At 38.6% G+C, this 18111-nt stretch overlaps 1 protein-coding gene across 2 annotated transcripts; it reads right to left on the bottom strand.

The window, feature by feature from the left end:
* Nucleotides 1-6173: 6173 nt before the first annotated feature.
* On the bottom strand, nucleotides 6174-15198 carry LOC146555183 (uncharacterized). Of its 2 annotated transcripts, XM_085251847.1 has the most exons (4): nucleotides 14650-15198; nucleotides 11633-11686; nucleotides 7403-7563; nucleotides 6174-7218 (listed from the first exon to the last, which is right to left on the bottom strand). In XM_085251847.1, the coding sequence occupies exons 1-4, from the start codon at nucleotides 15062-15064 to the stop codon at nucleotides 7207-7209; spliced, it is 642 nt and encodes a 213-aa protein (XP_085107973.1). In that variant the 5' UTR covers nucleotides 15065-15198; the 3' UTR covers nucleotides 6174-7206. The 2 variants fall into 2 exon arrangements, with proteins under 2 accessions (XP_085107973.1, XP_085107972.1); XM_085251846.1 differs by having other exon boundaries at nucleotides 6174-7563.
* Between the last annotated feature and the right edge of the window lie 2913 nt (nucleotides 15199-18111).

Genomic DNA, 18111 nt, shown 5'->3' with positions numbered 1-18111 from the left:
GTTTATGGCCTTGAGGGGTCTTTACCCTTCACAGATTTGCCGTAAGGCAAAATAAATTTTTCTTAAAACCATCGTCCACCGGATGTCTTTTTAAAAGATTGTTACCAACCAAAGTGTATCAGTGAAATAGGCTTTTTAAATATAACTGTTCTGTCTGTTATTGGTTTATACAAAAATGAAAGAACAAACATAATTTTAATAATAATGCTTAATAATAATAATGGTAATAATAGTAATAGTAATAATCGTAATAATAATGCTTTTAATAAGCAGTAACACATGAAAGGCAATCTTGTTTGTTTATTAGTCACGAGAGGATGTCACATAAAAACAGATGAAAGGGGCAAAATTGTGTGCCATAGTCAGAGGTTAAAGTGGGCATGTTTTTATTTATTTGTTTTGTTTGTTTGTTTTGCTACTACATTGGAATGACTGTGGGTGTCCATAAGTTGTGGTACTTCAGCATCTAGCTAGCCATGCAGAAGAAGAGTGAGCATAAGTGTGTAATTTTTTTGTGTCAGGACATGTATTTCACAGGGAGAGAAAAGAAATAGAGTTAAATTTACTTAGACATGGAGCAAGGTAAGAAAGCCAGAACTAGAAAGGAAGAAGAGAGGTTAGACTTAAAGGTAAGGACTGCTCAGTGGTGTTTGATAAACTGGAAATGTAAAGCTTATATTTAAGTACTCATGTATTTAAATACTGGGTCTGTATATGTGCGATTGTGTTTTTCAAGTTGTGAAACATGCTGCAAAAAAACAAACAAAAACAGCATGGATTTAAACCAAAGAACAGTGTGTGACTAGCGCACAGTGGCTGTAGTCATGGTCAGAGTTTGTTACATAAAGGGTAGCAGAGATGAATTTGAAGTTAAGCTGATGATGTTCAAATTCATTCACTGAATTCCACATTCATACCAGCTGTATAGTGCACAAATGAAATGCAGAATCAGGGACAGTACCTACAACACAAAGGCAAAAAAAAAACAAAAAAACAAAAACACACACACATAAGCAAAACAATGACATGCTAGATGCATTTTATTTATTTATTTTAGCTATAACACTGGTCAGCAGATAACTTTTTATATGAGTATATAAGACATTAAGACATTCTTCCTGAACCAAGAGAGCTCCAGCTCCAGTAATATTTACATCAACCTCCAGTGGTGCTGTAAAATCTGTAGCTGAGAGCATTGGGGCAACAGAATAGAGCTTTTACACAGTGTGAAAAGACTATGCACACTTTGCTTCTCAAATCCAACCCTCTGGCTTTTTGTGGGACAATGTGAAAGAGCTATAGTGGTTATATTGCCATTTACTGGATATACTTTACCCCAATCAAATTGTTTGCCTTGACAGGTGATGGTAGTCTCCATAGCTCATATTTAAAAGGCTCTTGTAAACAGTAGACAATATATGCACATGAGAATTCAAGAAAGTATAGAGAACTACCACTTCATCGATGGATATGATGCAGCTTTAAGAAACTTTTTAACAAAAAGGGGAAAATGATTGGTGTGAGGAAGAAGCTACGTATATACAACAAACTCCAATAAATAACCAAAAAAAACAACAGATTTTCCATTAATTGTGGTGAATTGTTATTACATGGAATGAAATAAAAACCTAAATAAATATAAATAAAAATAAATAATCTAAATCAAAAGCTCTAATACAATAGTTGGTTACTTTTTTAAAGTATTCCACTGTCTGTCTTTGATTTTTTTGATTGATCAGATTTTCCCTTCTCCTTGCTTTGTACCACTTTGGTCACTTGGGGGCAGTTTTTTCCCCTTTTAGCCAGTAAAATACTATCCTGCAAACACTTCTCTTTTCTGTGCGCTCTGTGATTATTTGTATGGAGGTATCTATGGTTCAAACTATGTACATTTTTACAGTTACTACACTGTGGTGGGGTTGGGGGCTGGTGATGTTGTTGCATTCAGTAAATCCAAATGCCAACACATAAAGGTAGTAATTTCTGTCCACCTGTGGATCCAGAACACAACCTGCCATCTGTAGATTTGACCTTTTGTGCTCAGTTTGCACCTTTTTACTCTTTGAATAGCTGCCAATTCAAATTTAGAAATGCTTCAAACGACTGTGATGAAGCTCATTCATGTACACTGTTCTTTACAAAGTTTGTAGAAATAAAATTTTTTCTGCTCACAATGGCCAAGTATTATAGGAACGTCTGTGACATTTTCACACTGTCAATAATTTAGTGTTGTTCTCTCCTTCACAGCAAACAATGAGTCGATGCTGTCGATGTGAAAAATGTCTTCGTCCTCACATGCAGGGGGGAAATGGACATTCTGTGCAGGCCGAAATGGATTAGGGCAGAACAACTGTCATTTCAGACACCACCTTGAGGTGGCTGTCGTTGTGAATAAGAGGTATATGAATAAAGCTAAATGGAATTGAGCTGAAAAGAAAATAAGGTACTGTGCAAATGTTCCACCAGACTTTTTGGACATTTTTAAGTGGTCTTGAGCAGTAGTTCAACAGGCTTCCTGAAGGTCTTTTTGTGGACTTTAGCTGCTTTTTCATTCACTATTAGTCGGGTCCTTGTACCTTATTATTTTTGTTTGTATGTTTGTTTGTTCTCTGCATCACTCAAGCATAAAAAGATACCTAACTTAAGTGATGGACCAGTGATGTGTCCACACATAACAGACAACTTAGAAAAGAACATTTTAAATTGTAGCTTTAAGCAATTTGTTAGCAGTGACCTGCTGCAAAAATAAACTTTTTGTTCTCATTTCTTTAGTTAAATGCCACCAATAACACAGACCGGCATAAAATAGTAATTTTGCACCAGCAACATGTTTCCAAAAGAGCTATGAACCAAAAACTTGGCATATATTTGGTTGGTGTGCAGGGTGTCACTGAGGAAACTGGAAAAGTGGAGGGCAAAAGAAAAAGCGGCAACCCTTAAAAATAATCTACAGCAGATGAACAGTATCAGAAGACATGTCCTTAAGCAATAGGGAAAAATCCGGAAAAGACCTGAGACAGGACCTGAGAAATGCTTTTGACAATTCAGCCAATCCATCTACAGTACTGTTCGTCAAAGCCTCACCAGAAGTGGTCTTAATGGAAGGATGGTTGAATATAAGAATCAGTCCATTATCTGTAAAAAAAAAAAAAAAAAAAAAGAATGGTGGTGGCTCTGTCATTGTTTGGTGCTGCATTTTAGCCAGTGGTGTTGAGGAGCTTAATGGAGTTACGAATGCAGAAAAGTACCATCAGATTAGGATCCACCATGTATTGCCAACTAGAAAGGCTTCCCTTTTCAGTGTGACAGTGATTCAAAACACAGTGCCAATGAGGTACAAAACATGCCTGGATGGAATAATATACACTGTGAGTTGTGGACTGCTCTCCCCACAGCCCTGGACATAAGCATTAGTGAAGCAGTGTGGGATCACCTTGACAAAGAACAGAACAAACAAGCAGCCAATATCCAAAGTAGAGCTGTGAATTTCATTCAAAAAGCCCAGAGCACTGTTCTTGATGATGCCTTAAAGAAATTACAAGAAAGCTTACCTGAAAGAGTTCCTGTTGTGTTGAAGTATAAAGGTGGTCATACCAGATATTGACTTTCTAGGCCATTAGAATCTGACAAACTCTGGTTTTGCCAGTTATACTGTATTTCCATTCTTCTTTGCACATAAATTACTGCACCTATTTACCATTTTTATGGCAAAATTTAAACCACTGAGGGGTGACTCAAGAATTGTACAAGGTACTGCATACAAACTTTAGTCTTCTCTAAGGAAAGGGACACTAAAGGTAGCACATTCAGGGGTGCTGGTTGTGAGGTTGAAAGCACTTCACTGGGAAGTGGTACTAATGAAGCAAGGTGACAGCTCTTAAGACAAAGCCACTGAGGTGACAGGAGGTCCCACAGAGCAAGCTAGGGGGCAGTTTTTTGTAACAGAAGGTTACCTGAGCGGGCAGGGTGCCTGGCAGGCCTTGCTGCCCTTTCATTAGCTTGCGTGTCATCCAGTCTTTTAATGGGGGTGGCCCCTGACAACAGCTACACTCAGCAGCATTATGAGTACAAAGCTGGATTGTCCTCTGCACACATGAAGACTGTAATACTTCAAACTTAGAAGGTGCTTTGGGGTGATGAAAAATTCAGACCGGGGTAGTCTGTGATGTGTGAGCTGTCAAATCAGATCAAATAATTAGCTTCTTTTAGAAGAAGATTTTTTTTAATCTTGTCTAGCAATAAATGTGTGAATTTAAATAATACAATAAAGAGACACTGATTTTCTATCAGGTGTTTATTTATTTCAGGTATAACATGAGCAACAGAATATGTAGCAGCAATTAGCAGGCTGCTGATATAAGCAGCACGGTCAGCTGCTTATATAAACTCCACACGCATGTATATGTATGTAGATAGATAGATTGTGCAAGTTCCCCCACCTAAAATGATGACAGAGGTCAGTAATTTGCACCAGAGGTACACTTCAACTGTGAGAGACAGAATGTGAAAAAAAAATCCATGAATTCACATGGTAGGATTTGTAAAGAATTTATTCGTAAATCAGCCTGGAAAATAAGTATTTGGTCAATAACAAAAATACAACTCAATACTTTGTAACATAACCTTTGTTGGCAATAACAGAGGTCAAACGTTTACTATAGGTCTTTACCAGGTTTGCACACACAGTAGCTGGTATTTTGGCCCATTCCTCCATGCAGATCTTCTCGAGAGCAGTGATGTTTTGGGGCTGTCGCCGAGCAACACGGACTTTCAACTCCCGCCACAGATTTTCTATGGGGTTGAGGTCTGGAGACTGGCTAGGCCACTCCAGGACTTTCAAATGCTTCTTACGGAGCCACTCCTTTGTTGCCCAGGCGGTGTGTTTTGGATCATTGTCATGTTGGAAGACCCAGCCTCGTTTCATCTTCAAAGTTCTCACTGATGGAAGGAGGTTTTGGCTCAAAATCTCACGATACATGGCCCCATTCATTCTGTCCTTAACACGGATCAGTCGTCCTGTCCCCTTGGCAGACAAACAGCCCCATAGCATGATGTTTCCACCCCCATGCTTCACAGTAGGTATGGTGTTCTTGGGATGCAACTCAGTATTCTTCTTCCTCCAAACACGACGAGTTGAGTTTATACCAAAAAGTTCTACTTTGGTTTCATCTGACCACATGACATTCTCCCAATCCTCTGCTGTATCATCCATGTGCTCTCTGGCAAACTTCAGACGGGCCTGGACATGCACTGGCTTCAGCAGCGGAACACGTCTGGCACTGTGGGATTTGATTCCCTGCCGTTGTAGTGTGTTACTGATGGTGACCTTTGTTACTTTGGTCCCAGCTCTCTGCAGGTCATTCACCAGGTCCCCCCGTGTGGTTCTGGGATCTTTGCTCACCGTTCTCATGATCATTTTGACCCCACGGGATGAGATCTTGCGTGGAGCCCCAGATCGAGGGAGATTATCAGTGCTCTTGTATGTCTTCCATTTTCTGATGATTGCTCCCACAGTTGATTTTTTCACACCAAGCTGCTTGCCTATTGTAGATTCACTCTTCCCAGTCTGGTGCAGGTCTACAATACTTTTCCTGGTGTCCTTCGAAAGCTCTTTGGTCTTGGCCATGGCGGAGTTTGGAGTCTGATTGTTTGAGGCTGTGAACAGGTGTCTTTTATACAGATGATGAGTTCAAACAGGTGCCATTCATACAGGTAACGAGTGGGGGACAGAAAAGCTTCTTACAGAAGACGTTACAGGTCTGTGAGAGCCAGAGATTTTCCTTGTTTGAGGTGACCAAATACTTATTTTCCACCCTAATTTACAAATAAATTCTTTACAAATCCTACCATGTGAATTCATGGATTTTTCTTTCACATTCTGTCTCTCACAGTTGAAGTGTACCTCTGGTGCAAATTACTGACCTCTGTCATCATTTTAAGTGGGGGAACTTGCACAATCGGTGGCTGACTAAATACTTTTTTGCCCCACTGTATGAGTGCATGTATATGGATGTTCACTCATAATATGATACTTGTCTTTGTTATATAACAAAAAGATTTTTTTATTATCTTAAATATTAAATATTAAAGAAGCACAAAACCCAAAACAAATACTTTTACCAATGAGTATTTATTCAATGATCCGAAAGGAATACAGCGATTAACAGCATGGTAAAAAATGAAAGAGCATGGGTTTTTATTTGTTTGTTTGCTTTATTGCTTTTTTTTTGCAGACTGTTTTCCACTTTTACACTCACAGATCAGTGTGATTAACATATTTGAGGAACAAGACTCTTAAAAAAAAAAGTCTTGCAGATTGGGGAAGGGACAAACTAAGATCTTGTTGATGTGAACCAGACGCCTGTTCCTCGAACCTTTTATTCAAACCTATTATAAATGAGAGAGAAAATTGGAGTTCTAACATCAGTACTTTCAGGTAGAACAGACCCTTCAAAGATACTGTTTATAGTAGATCCATGTGTGCAGAGGATAAGGACCACATGCAAAGGAGAAATAAGCCCCATTATTTGTGTCTGTGAGCAGTGTCATCAGCAGCAGTATGTAGCCCTTAACAGTGAGGTAATAAAGGTAAATAAAGGCTTTGACAAAAGCCATTCCATGTGACATGTAACCAATAATGACATTAAAAGCAATGCACATTTTTTGAGAGTTGACAGCAGGTATAATCAGAGCTCTTGAAGGTGACTTAGCACTTGTTTCCTCTTACATCAAGCTAATACCATGATGCTACCAAATGATTTTATTTAATCTTTAGGGATAGACTTGCCTTTGGTAATTACAGTATCATCATATAGAAAGAGATACAAATTTATATAGATTATGCAAAACCTCATCTCGCAGCCTCAGCGAAAATGACAAAAGTGTTAATCTAACTGTTCTCATGAGGGTGAAGTTTTTCACTTTGCTATCAGAAATGTTACAATAAGCACTGACCACCATGTGTTGTATATCTAGAGCGATTAAATATTGTTTGCATTGGTGTTTTCATTTTAAATGGATGAGGGGTAACTTAGAGAAATAAAAGGGTTGGCACGATGAGGACTAAGCATGAAAAAATAACAGTTGTCTCTCCGGCTGCTTGTCCAAACAAGCTGTAGCTGCCCTCATCTGTCATTTCAGCCAAAAAGAATCAAGTCACATACAAACATCAGCATCTCATGCCTCCAAGTACCTTCTGGCCCAACATTACACAGCCACCTGCAGGTGAAGAAACAGTGGATAAAGCTTCCATTTGTGTCAGACTTGTAAATCCACTTTAACACAAAAAGCAAGCAAAGATGCTGCTTGATTTCTCTCAGTGAAGATCAGAAGGTTGCAGTTAAGTCCCAGAGGGAGTGTTTGGAGGTTGCTGCTGTAGTGTCTCATCTATGGTGACCACTACCTCCTCCTGTCTGTTGGAGCTCAGATGGTTGGTGTGGTTCAGGGATATGTAGCTCATTTCCACCAGCGGGGGCCTCTCACTCATCTCATTCATGGTGTTGGTGATTGAGTTAACCTCGGTCTTGTTGCGGTTGGCAGCACGGCGAGAGCCAAACACCCAGTCTGAAATAGAGACAGTCATAGTGTTGCTTTGATAGGCATCAGTTCAAAGCAGATACCTGTACTACAAGGAAGGATTAGGGATCTTACTGATCTAACTTCAGGTAATATTTTCAGCATTTTTCAAATTGGCTCACTTGTACTTGTTAGTACGTCATACTGTCACTTAGGCTACTGACCTAACATTCCCCGAAGAAGATAATGTTCACATGCAAAACCACCGCCTACTGAACAATCCCTTCAATCACCACTATTCCTGGAAGATCCATGAATTAATTGAGCACACAGTAAGAGAATCTAAAAAATATACCCAGTTCCCGAATATAATCTCTTTGCAAGCCAAAAAAAAGCTCAGAATTGCAATTAACTAAATACAAATAAAAGATAAATACTCAGTTAAAAAATGTATACTAACCTTTCAATATAAACATATTCTCTGTTTTTTTCTTTGTTTGTTTTAATAAACCTCTTATGTCTGGCAGTTTTAGCAAGCAGAATCATGGTCTTAATGGCCTGCTGTGGCATACACATTTGCTTTGCCAAGAGGAGGTCTATAGGCTCTCTACAGGCTTCTCTTCTAAGTCTTTTCCCTTTTCTCTTTCTTTTATTATTCACATTAGTATCTGTGGCGTCATACAAGGTTGGAGCAAATGGGGAGAAGTGACAGGTTAGAAAAAGAAAGGGGAGGCAAAAAAGAGAAGGAATAAGAGGAAAAGATAAAGAAAAGGGACAGAAAGAGGTGGGACCTCAAGAGAGTCGTGTAAAAACAAGCTCAACGAAGTGAAGCAACGCTGTGAAGAAGAGCAGACCAAAATTCCCCTACAATGATGTGAGAGATGGAAGTTAATATTGCTAAAGGTGGTTCTACAAGCCACAGATGCATCGGGTATACTTTATATCAATGGTTGTTTTTTACAGACCCTTACACAAACTTTCTTGGATGTAATTAGAATATATTAATCAACATAATATCATAATAATTTTCCTAAGCTAAGTGTTAAATAATTCCCACTCTTATGCCTAACCACCTACCATTCCTTAAGTCCTTTACCCTTCAAGGTGAGTTTATTCAATCTGACACTTCAATGTTAACAATAAAAACTCACAAGGTCTTTCATTTTCATTTTTTAGGTAGTTTATTTCCTCGACCCATCCCCAAATTCCAACCTCAAATTGCTATCCCCTCCCCACGGCTTGCTGTATGTCATCCCACTTAAATAATCCTGGAAATACAGCTGTGTTTATTATTGTAATTTCAAAACCCAATTTCAGGAATTTCACAGGAAGAGGTGTGAAACTTGAACTCTCCATGTAAGTGAAGCTAATAAGCACTTTTCATGCCATGGTTAGTTTATGATAAACCATCACAGATGATGCTTTGTGGAAGGGAAGCATAAACTGCAGACCCATACATTCTGCAACGGGGCAAAAACAAGCATGCTGAGCATTTATAATGTGCACTGAACAAGGCTGTAAACTTCATCTAACAAAAAGTCGTGATGGGTTCAGCCTCTGTAATTCCATTAGAGGCAAAGCACCATAAAATTGTTTCTGGGGGTAGATGTCTACTGCACAGCAGCCCCATCATGTGTGGTGGAGCCTTTTTGAATTGGAACCCATCAATCATTGTTCTGTCAGATTAGGATCTGAGATTATAGCTGACAGTCGTGAGTGTGAGGAACAGAAAGAAGGCAGGGCGGGATTCCTCAGACCCATAGATTCCCCTGTTAAATCATGCATTTCAGACTCTGCTGCAAAGTGACAGAGAAAAACTGAAAGTGAGCCAACAGCATGCTACACTAAAAATTCACATTTAGATTCATCTGATCTGATCATCAATAAATTCTAAGCCTATTTTTGAACTGATGCAGTTTAGGTGTTATTTGGAAGCCCTGCATTTTTAGCAGCCAGCAGGGTAGCTGTGGACCAGGTGGTAGAGTGGGTCATCTACCAATCAGGTCAGTGGATCTATCCCCAGCTCCTCCTATTCATATGTCAAAGAATTTGCACAAATGATACTGAAACCTCCATCCTGCATCCATCGCAATATGTGGTTAGATAAAAGTGTTTTAGCATGATATACATCATCACTTTAAATCCCAGCTGAGCAGAGATGTGGAACTGTAGAAAGGAGACTTCAGAGTGTCATGAACCTGAGAAGAGGAATACAGATACTGTAAAGTATGTTTCTTTGAGTCAAATCTCGACTGATGGAGCTCTAGAGACAAGTTTTATCACAGGAGAGGAAATATTTATTTCATATTTTTAAGACATTTCCCTCTCTTTATTGAGTTGTCGTGTTCAAGCTTGTGAATCAAGTTGTGTGAGACTTGTAGAAAAAAAAAAGACCTTTTGGCCTTGTAAATATTATCTTGATTATATATTGAAATTCAACAAGACCTTTACTATTTTGATGCATTTTCCATTAAAAAGTCTTTTATTGGAAAACTTTTATTTAATGGGTTACTTTTGTTTGTAATTTGAAAATGCAAATTTAACCCATCATACTATGTACTATTAACTGCTGAAATGTCAGACAACTAAAACCTGACAAAGTAAGTGAAATGTATTTGAATTCTCAAAAGTGAACCAGAGACGGTATAAAATATGGACGTAGCTTCCAGGTCAGAAAAATAAAGTCACAAGCAGGAGTGCTTTAAACCTTCATTTTATCCTAAAACCACCACATGGTGAATTTTGGGGCATTCTGAATAAAACATTAAATATGTTTTGTAAATCTTGGTCATACCATGGAGAAATATCTGTAGCTCATTGACTAACCTGGTATCAATCACAAGTCACTAGTCAGTAAGAATGTGACTTCACAATCAAAATTTGTGTGCAGCATGTCTTTAAGCAAAGATTGAATAAAAACCCATAGTGTACACTACAGCTCATAGCATAACAGCAAATATTTGAACACTTCAGAAAAGAGTCTGTCAGCTTGACTAAGATTTTAGTGTAGTCATTAAACTAAGGATTAAATCTTTTTCATAGTGAGTAATCCAAACCCCACAGCATCTTAAATGTTCTCTTGATTAAATTCTAGTGTGTTTTTGTAGGCTTCTTAATGCTTATCTTATATGATGGTGTTTATCTCTGCTCATGACCCTCAATATGCACTTTTTTTGAGAGCAATTTAACGCTCATCCTAAATGTTCCCGTTAAATTTGAATTTTCAATTCAATTTTTCAATTCAATTCCTGAATTGTTTTTATGCTCTGTAGCTGTTTTTATGTTCTTTAGCTAGCCACCAGGTAGCACACATTTTATATTAGCTAGCCCAATATCACTAACCCACCATTTTTTTTTTTTTTTTGGTGCTGGTGTGCTTGCTAGCACCAAAAGATGTCATATTAAAAAAAGTAAGACTGATGCACAACGACGAGTTTTTAACAAGAGATTGACAGCTAAGTACTTATTTACTGAAGTCAGGGGTAAAGCCATGTGCTTAATGAAGAACACATTTAACAATTTACAATTTGAAACACCATTCTGAAACTAAATACGCAGAGTAATACATGAACTTTACCGATGGAGAGCAGGTATCACTGCCTCTGCTAGCTACAAAAGCATAAAAGACTCTTCTTCTTTTTTTTTACCAAGCTGGACTCTACCATACTAATATGAAAAAGCATTTAAAATGTGCGCTTCTCCAGGCAAATTTGCAAATCTGGAGCTTTAGTTAAAAAAAAAAAGAGAACAAATTTGACATTCCTCCTTGACTCTGGACAAGAGCTGTGCTGTCCGTGGAACAGGTAATTGCATGCTATGATGGGCTTGATGTGAAATGGGACAAATTTGAGAGCATCTGTGAGGCTTTGTAGTCTTTTTAACCTTCCCGTGGTGAGAAGGAAAATGTCTGCACAACACAGATTCTCCACATTTACACCTCAGCAAAATACCCAGGAGGCCAAACACTCTGTTTGTGTTAGTGCACGTGTGTCAGTTTGAATGTTCATGTGAAGGTGAACAGTTCAGGTGAGGTGAAGGAGACAGAGAGGAGGGGCAGCGTGTCTCTGTGGCAAATCTAAGTGCTGCAGCGTGTGACCCATGTGGACATTTTTTTTACCTGGTTCACTGGTGTCTGTACCGTCACCTTCCCCAACAATCGACCTGCCTCCACCTGCAAACAGTGAGCAACAGAACAAATGTGTAAGATTTGGCGCACACTACCTTCTGAGTGTTATGAAATGATAAAGACAGAAATCATATGAACACAACAGGTATAATAAAAGGTAATGAAAACACACCAACATGGCCACTGTGGTGCTGAAGACCAGTACAGTTCTGCTGTACTACTGAGTATAATTCGTGACACTTAAAATGCATACAAAGGATGCAAAGAAAAAAGTGATAAATGTTGAATAATACCTGTTTTATTTGTGATGGGAAATACCAGAACAAAAAGTACATAAAAATAGTAATATATGGTGATGCATGTTTTGTGTTGTGACAAAAGAAAGTGATAGCTATAGTGTATAGATATGAATTTAATATACATTTGCAAACTATTTTCCTTACAGCAAGACAAATTATCACAAGAAAAGAGTAGTTGTGCTCATTTTTCTAGAAGAAATATTACCATATTAATGAAAGAAATTAAGCATACACGCTTAACCCAAAAGTCAAAGGTTTTCGATACATATTATTGTTAATATTATAATTATGTTAGCATTCAGATTATGAAAGAAATAATATCCAGATTATATCATAAATAATTTTTATATGCTGTTTTTAAATTATGACTTCATTAGTTAATGGAAATAAAGCTACCCAAACTATCTGGCCCTAGGAACTGTACACAGACATTAAATCATGAATTAACTGTGATTATTCAGATTTTTTTGGAAGCTGAGTTCAGCTTCACTAGCCATACATACCCAGGCCAATATATATATATATATATATATATATATATATATATATATATATATATATATATATATATATATATGTGTGTGTTTTATACTCCCCTTAGGGCCCCCTATTGCTGCTTGATTAATATCCTCCTCTGTCCTGATCACTTAGTTACTAAGTGCATTTTTCTTTAAACAATTTAATGGAAGAAGCTGACTATCAGATCAAGACAGCACTGAGTGTCTGTGCCCTAAAAATAGACTCATTGTTTCATTCTTTCATATATTATGTATCAGTCACAGGAAGCTCCTCAAAAATAGAAAAAAAAAACAAAAACACAGCAGCTTTGAGTTGTCAGACAGTGGTTTGTCCTCCACAAGGTCAATGGCTAGGAGAGCAGAGCTACTGTACATCTGCATTACAATCATTTAGGATTTTTTGTTTTTGGGGGGTTGGGGTGTGTGTGTGTGTGTGTGTGTGTGTGTGTGTGTGTGTGTGTGTGTGTGTGTGTGTGTGTGTGTGTGTGTGTCGGGGGGTGCTCTCACTAAAGCTCCTGTAGATATTCCTTTAATAAACAATGTTACTTTTGCTATTTCAGGTAGTCCCCAAGTCACTTCCTTCATGCATTCCTTAAGATATTTTGATTCTTCTGCGCTGCTGTGTCACTTTCAAGCAGCAGTTCTTCTAGAATAAGGAAAAGTGACTCTCAAAGGGGGCTCAAGGGACAGTTCTTTAAGGCTTCTAGTGGTCTTACTGACATTTAGAGATAATTTAGTCTCACTTATTTATTTATTTACTTATTTATTTTTACAAATTCATGTAGGGGAGACCGGGGATAGTTGTAACGTGGGTCAGTTGTAACACTTCCAATTTCTCCAATCAGGGCTAAGTTTCAAATGATGTGACTCATCCTGTGCATGCCCAATTCAGTTCTGCTATCACATGTGAAAAATCAGCACATTTCGTCAAACACAGACAATTTAACACGAAAAAAAGTAATTTGTATGCCAAAGAGTAAGTTTTTCTACTTTATTTCAATTTCTAATAGCATTATCTGCTTTGCAGCTAAACTCATCAAACTCAAATTATGTTATTTGTATGTCTATGGGGATATATTCTATGTAAGTCTTTAGTGCTAGTGTTTTAGCCGTTGGCTGTAATGTTAGCTAGTTCATGGCTATCAGAGTCTGGGTCAGTTGTAACAATAATGCAGATGTTACCACACTATTACTTTAACTTATATTAAACAAGTTGGGGCAACGACATCAGCAGAGAGAGGTTCACTGGTCGCATTTGTATATGCGGTTAATGCCATTGGCAACACAATTACTTCACTGTTTGTGTTCCCACACATACATTATGCAGACCTCTGTGTCAGAGATGGACCAGTAGGAAGTACTGGTAGTGGAAATAAATCAGGATGGGTGCAAGAAACAGATTTCCTCATCTTTCTGAAGCACTCTGCAAACCTCACCAAGGTAAGCCATGATAAAAAGTAATGGAATTGCGATGCTGGTGAACAACTACATTTTTTCAGCTTCATTGTTATGTTCAAAATTGGTGCAAGAGTTGTAGGTTATAATGCCCACTGATCCAATGAGGCCAAACTCGAGGAAGACCAACCAAAATTAATGAAATATTCAGTTTCAGAAAATTTTATAATTTGTCTTTTTTGGGGGGTTGGAATATGTTCAAAGTTAGATTTCTGCATTCTGTCACACACACACACACACACACACACACACACACACACACACACACACACACACACACACACACAGCTACATAAATGGATGTAAGTGCATTCATGTGTTGAATAAACAAAGATTACATGTTAATGTTTTGTTAGTACCCTTATTTCATTGTGTTACATTTCACCCCAGGATATGTTACAACTAACCCAGACTATGGGGTTAATTGTAACATTTCACTCTTTGTGTTTGAGGCCATACCAGGCAATGGGTAATTGTGCTGCAGAGAAAATAGCTGCACTATTTAATAGCAGAGACATGTAAATACTTTGCATTACATTTTGAATCCACTACCTTAAAAGAGCTCCAATTTACAGACAGAAATGTGAAAAATGTTACAACTATTCCCGGTCTCCCCTAATGATATTACACATGAACGTTTTTACCACCTTTCCATGCTTTACGCTCTTTATAGTAAACCCATTGGCACTGAATGTACACTCAACACACACATATAAGCACAGTAGGTGCCACATACCGACGAAGTCATTCACCACATCTTTGACCAGGTGTCCAACTATCGCATACGCCACTGCCACTACTACCAGCGCTGCCATGACCAGATAGAGCACCGCTTTGGGAAGAGGCATGGGATCTCTCTCCGGTGTCCGATAGTCCGTGTACAGCAGGTCACTCTCCGAGTACGAGTACTGAAAGACGTGCTCCATGCCCGAGGTATGGTTGGAGTCGATAGGGGGATTACTCGCGCTCATGGCGCCGTCCGGCTGCAAGGATGTCACCACAGTGGTCGTCACAGCCTCCGCCTTGTCGATGTTGACCATCGACAAAGCGGAGGCTGTAGTTTTATTCATCAAAGGCAATATCTGAGACAGAAAGTAGCTCCAGTCCTTTATGGCACTCGTATTGCATGAAAACATCGTTTCCACCGTCATACCACACCACAAGAGGGTCACCAAGGCGCAAAAAAATCCACTGAACACGGACCGATCCAGTTTCCCTTTAAAGTAACGTTTGTATATATATATATTTTAATTCCAACAGGTACCCTCAGATGCCAAAGTCTCACTCCGACAGTAGCTCATCGGTGCCTTTGAAAACTTGCCCCGCTCTCAATGATGAAAGGCAAAACGCGTCACCGTAGCCTTACCGCGCGGCTATTACGCACGAAAGAAGGAATTTAGTGCATTCGATCTTTGGTTTGTTTGCTAAAGTAAAACAAAAAGAGTGCAGTAGCAGAGCGCACCAGCCTGCAGAGTCATCGTCAAGTAAAGAAACAGAGAGTGTCCGCAGTCAGCAATCCACGTCCCTGTGCCTCTCACGTGCGCAGATGGTGACAGTTACACACTAAAAGCCCGTCCTGCACCTGCGTTATGTACGGCAAGGACGACTGCACGGTGCCAGCAGGACACTTCTTCACCTCTCTCGGATCTGAAATAAACAGTAGCCCTACGGCTGGTGTCAGAGCACTTGTCCGTTCTTCCTCCAGACTCCGGATGGAGCGATTCTCTACAGAAGCCACAACTAGAAGTAAGTTCATACCAGTTTCCTTATTCTTCCTCAATCTGGCGTTTCAGATCTTTGTTCACTACTAGGTTTAACTCAGTATTCAACAAATCCAGTGATAACTGCTGATGTTAGTAAGATGTGAGAACTATTCCTTCATGTATTTCTTATTTCAGAAAGAAGAAAAGGGGCTTGTATAGCCCCTGGGCAAGTGGATGATTAACTATCATTGTACCGGTATTACCATTCACGGTAGATAGCAACCAGAAACAATGAACATGGTCTATCTTTGCTTTGAGGATGAAGGATTTGTTGTCAAATTAGTTTAAGTCATATTAATTTACATGAGATGGAAGTGGGAGACAGGAATTATGTTCACCATCTATATTTAGCTTGTTAGCATATTAATATTTACTGATTAAAGACAGGAGAGTTAGGGCAAATGAAAATATACTTGATCTGCTTATACCCTAAATGAAAGCATTTAACAATACTTCCGATTGATATGGGGTTGATTACAAGTCATTGTGATAGCAAAATGCAAATCTGGACTAAATTTGATTGCAGTCTATTCAAAAAAGTAGGAAACATTTCACACAAAATTAAAACATGGTGGCACAGGGAAAGTTAGGGTGTCATTAAAGCCTTTGTAAATCGTATTAAAGTTTATTTAGGACAGATAGCATGTAAGTCTATAACAATATACTGCCTATGACCAGTAGCAAATGTAGAGAAGTTCAAGAATGATAACACTCCAGTGATGCAGATACTGTCATTCCCATTCAGGAAGAGAGAAATACATTCCCAGAAATAATGCACTATTTTCAGAGTGAGTGGAGGATGCGCTATAATACAAACTAAAAAACATAATCATTCACTAGAGGAACTGAAGTAGATTCATTGAACATTACTGAAGTTACTATTTCTTCACTTAGTATCCAAATTTAATCCAACTATGTGCCCCGCTGCTCCCCCAAATTGTGTCACATCAGTGCAACAGAAATTTACATGGTGGGACCTTCTCCTGTACCCCTGACAACTTGCTGGTTTATAAAGGCACTATGGCATCATAGCCTATATCACACCATGATTTGTTTGCTGCAAAGTTCTTCCTCACACAGAGACAGTGAAAAGTCAGCACTGGCACCCTGAGCTGGTATAATGCAAAAATTTTTTTTAAAAAAAGGACACTAACTGCATCTGTAACTTGAACACTGTCTTCCGCTTTAAACACTATGGACTCTAGCACTGAAAACTCCTGTTCTCATGTTTGGCATTCACCAGTGTTCATTCTGGACATGAAGGCAGGGTTGACCTGACATACATAGAGGTTGATGTTTTGCTCTCTACTCATGTGTAAGGCCTGTGATGAAACTGTACATGTGGAAATTCTGTGAAGTGATCTAAAAAAAAAAAAGCAGATGTGCTGAAAGCGGTCCAGGGGTGTACAGGAAAACTACTTTATTAAAAAGATCTGGCATATTTAAACCACGAAAGGTTTTTCTATGAACAGAGTTGCAGAACCTTGTTATCATACCTCTGTATCTGTTCTAGACCAAGCTGATGACTTTGTGTACCTGTAATTATATAATATATTGTGTATCACAATAGTTACATACATACATACAGGTATCAAATACATCAGTTGTCATGCTACTGCAACATTTTAACAAATTGGATATAGTCAAACAACAGTGCTGTTGTTTGGAACCAGAAGGGAACAATGTAATACTGTGAGCATCAATTATCTCTGTGATGTTCCTTATACCTCTGAGGCCTGTGTATTTGTCCCTTCCTTCTCTTTTCCTGGGAAGATGTAACAGACTCAATTAAGATCACATCAGTTCTTCAGAGATCAGCTCAGATGAAATGTATTGGACTCACTGACCCTTAAATCAATCATGATGTCCAGTGAGGCACTGACGAAGCCACTGTGGCCTTCAAAGGTTCAGCTGTCACAAATGAGCGTGACATTTCCTTTAAGATTTTTAACATCAAGCATCATCAGTCTCAGAAAGTAGGTCATTTTCTTTTAACTTTGCCTGTAGTGAAGCTTTTAAATGTGATGTGTGCAATGTAGAATCAAGCAAGTCAATATAATAACAAAATAATAGAAAACTAGAGCAAAGATGCATTTTAAAATACCATGAACCAAGATCACACAAGATAAAAATTTTTTTATCTTAGATTCCTGCTGTTATTGGCCATCTCCAGGGCTCAATGAACAATGTGGAAGTGACAAAAACTGCATTTTCTCATCCACTTAAGAGTGTAACTGCTTTGACTAACAAGTGTCCCAACACAAGCAATCACTAGCTACTTTTAAGTGCAGTGCACACATTTTCAATGGGGTTTGAGTTGGGGCTTCGAGAAGGCCATTCCAGAGGTTTAGTGTTAGACTGCTTCATCCATTCCAAAACTAGCTATTTGTGTTTGGGATCATTTTCCTGGTGGAACACACAAATGTGTCCAGGTT

This window comes from Mchenga conophoros, linkage group LG17, assembly GCF_057382185.1.
Source record: "Mchenga conophoros isolate Kocher_MC1m ecotype Shallow Benthic linkage group LG17, M_conophoros_male_GT1.1, whole genome shotgun sequence".
Classification (NCBI taxonomy): Eukaryota; Metazoa; Chordata; class Actinopteri; order Cichliformes; family Cichlidae; genus Mchenga; species Mchenga conophoros.
The sequence above is the reverse complement of the archived record's forward strand: the minus strand, read 5'-3'. Positions and strand labels throughout refer to the sequence as shown.

Coding starts and splice junctions, on each gene's coding strand:
- LOC146555183 (XM_085251846.1), bottom strand. CDS start 15,064: ATGACGGTGGAAACGATGTTTTCATGCAATACGAGTGCCATAAAGGAC. Junction 11,687..14,649: donor TGTGGTGAATGACTTCGTCG/GTATGTGGCACC, acceptor CACTGTTTGCAG/GTGGAGGCAGGTCGATTGTT. Junction 7,564..11,632: donor TACAGACACCAGTGAACCAG/GTAAAAAAAATG, acceptor TCTCTATTTCAG/ACTGGGTGTTTGGCTCTCGC.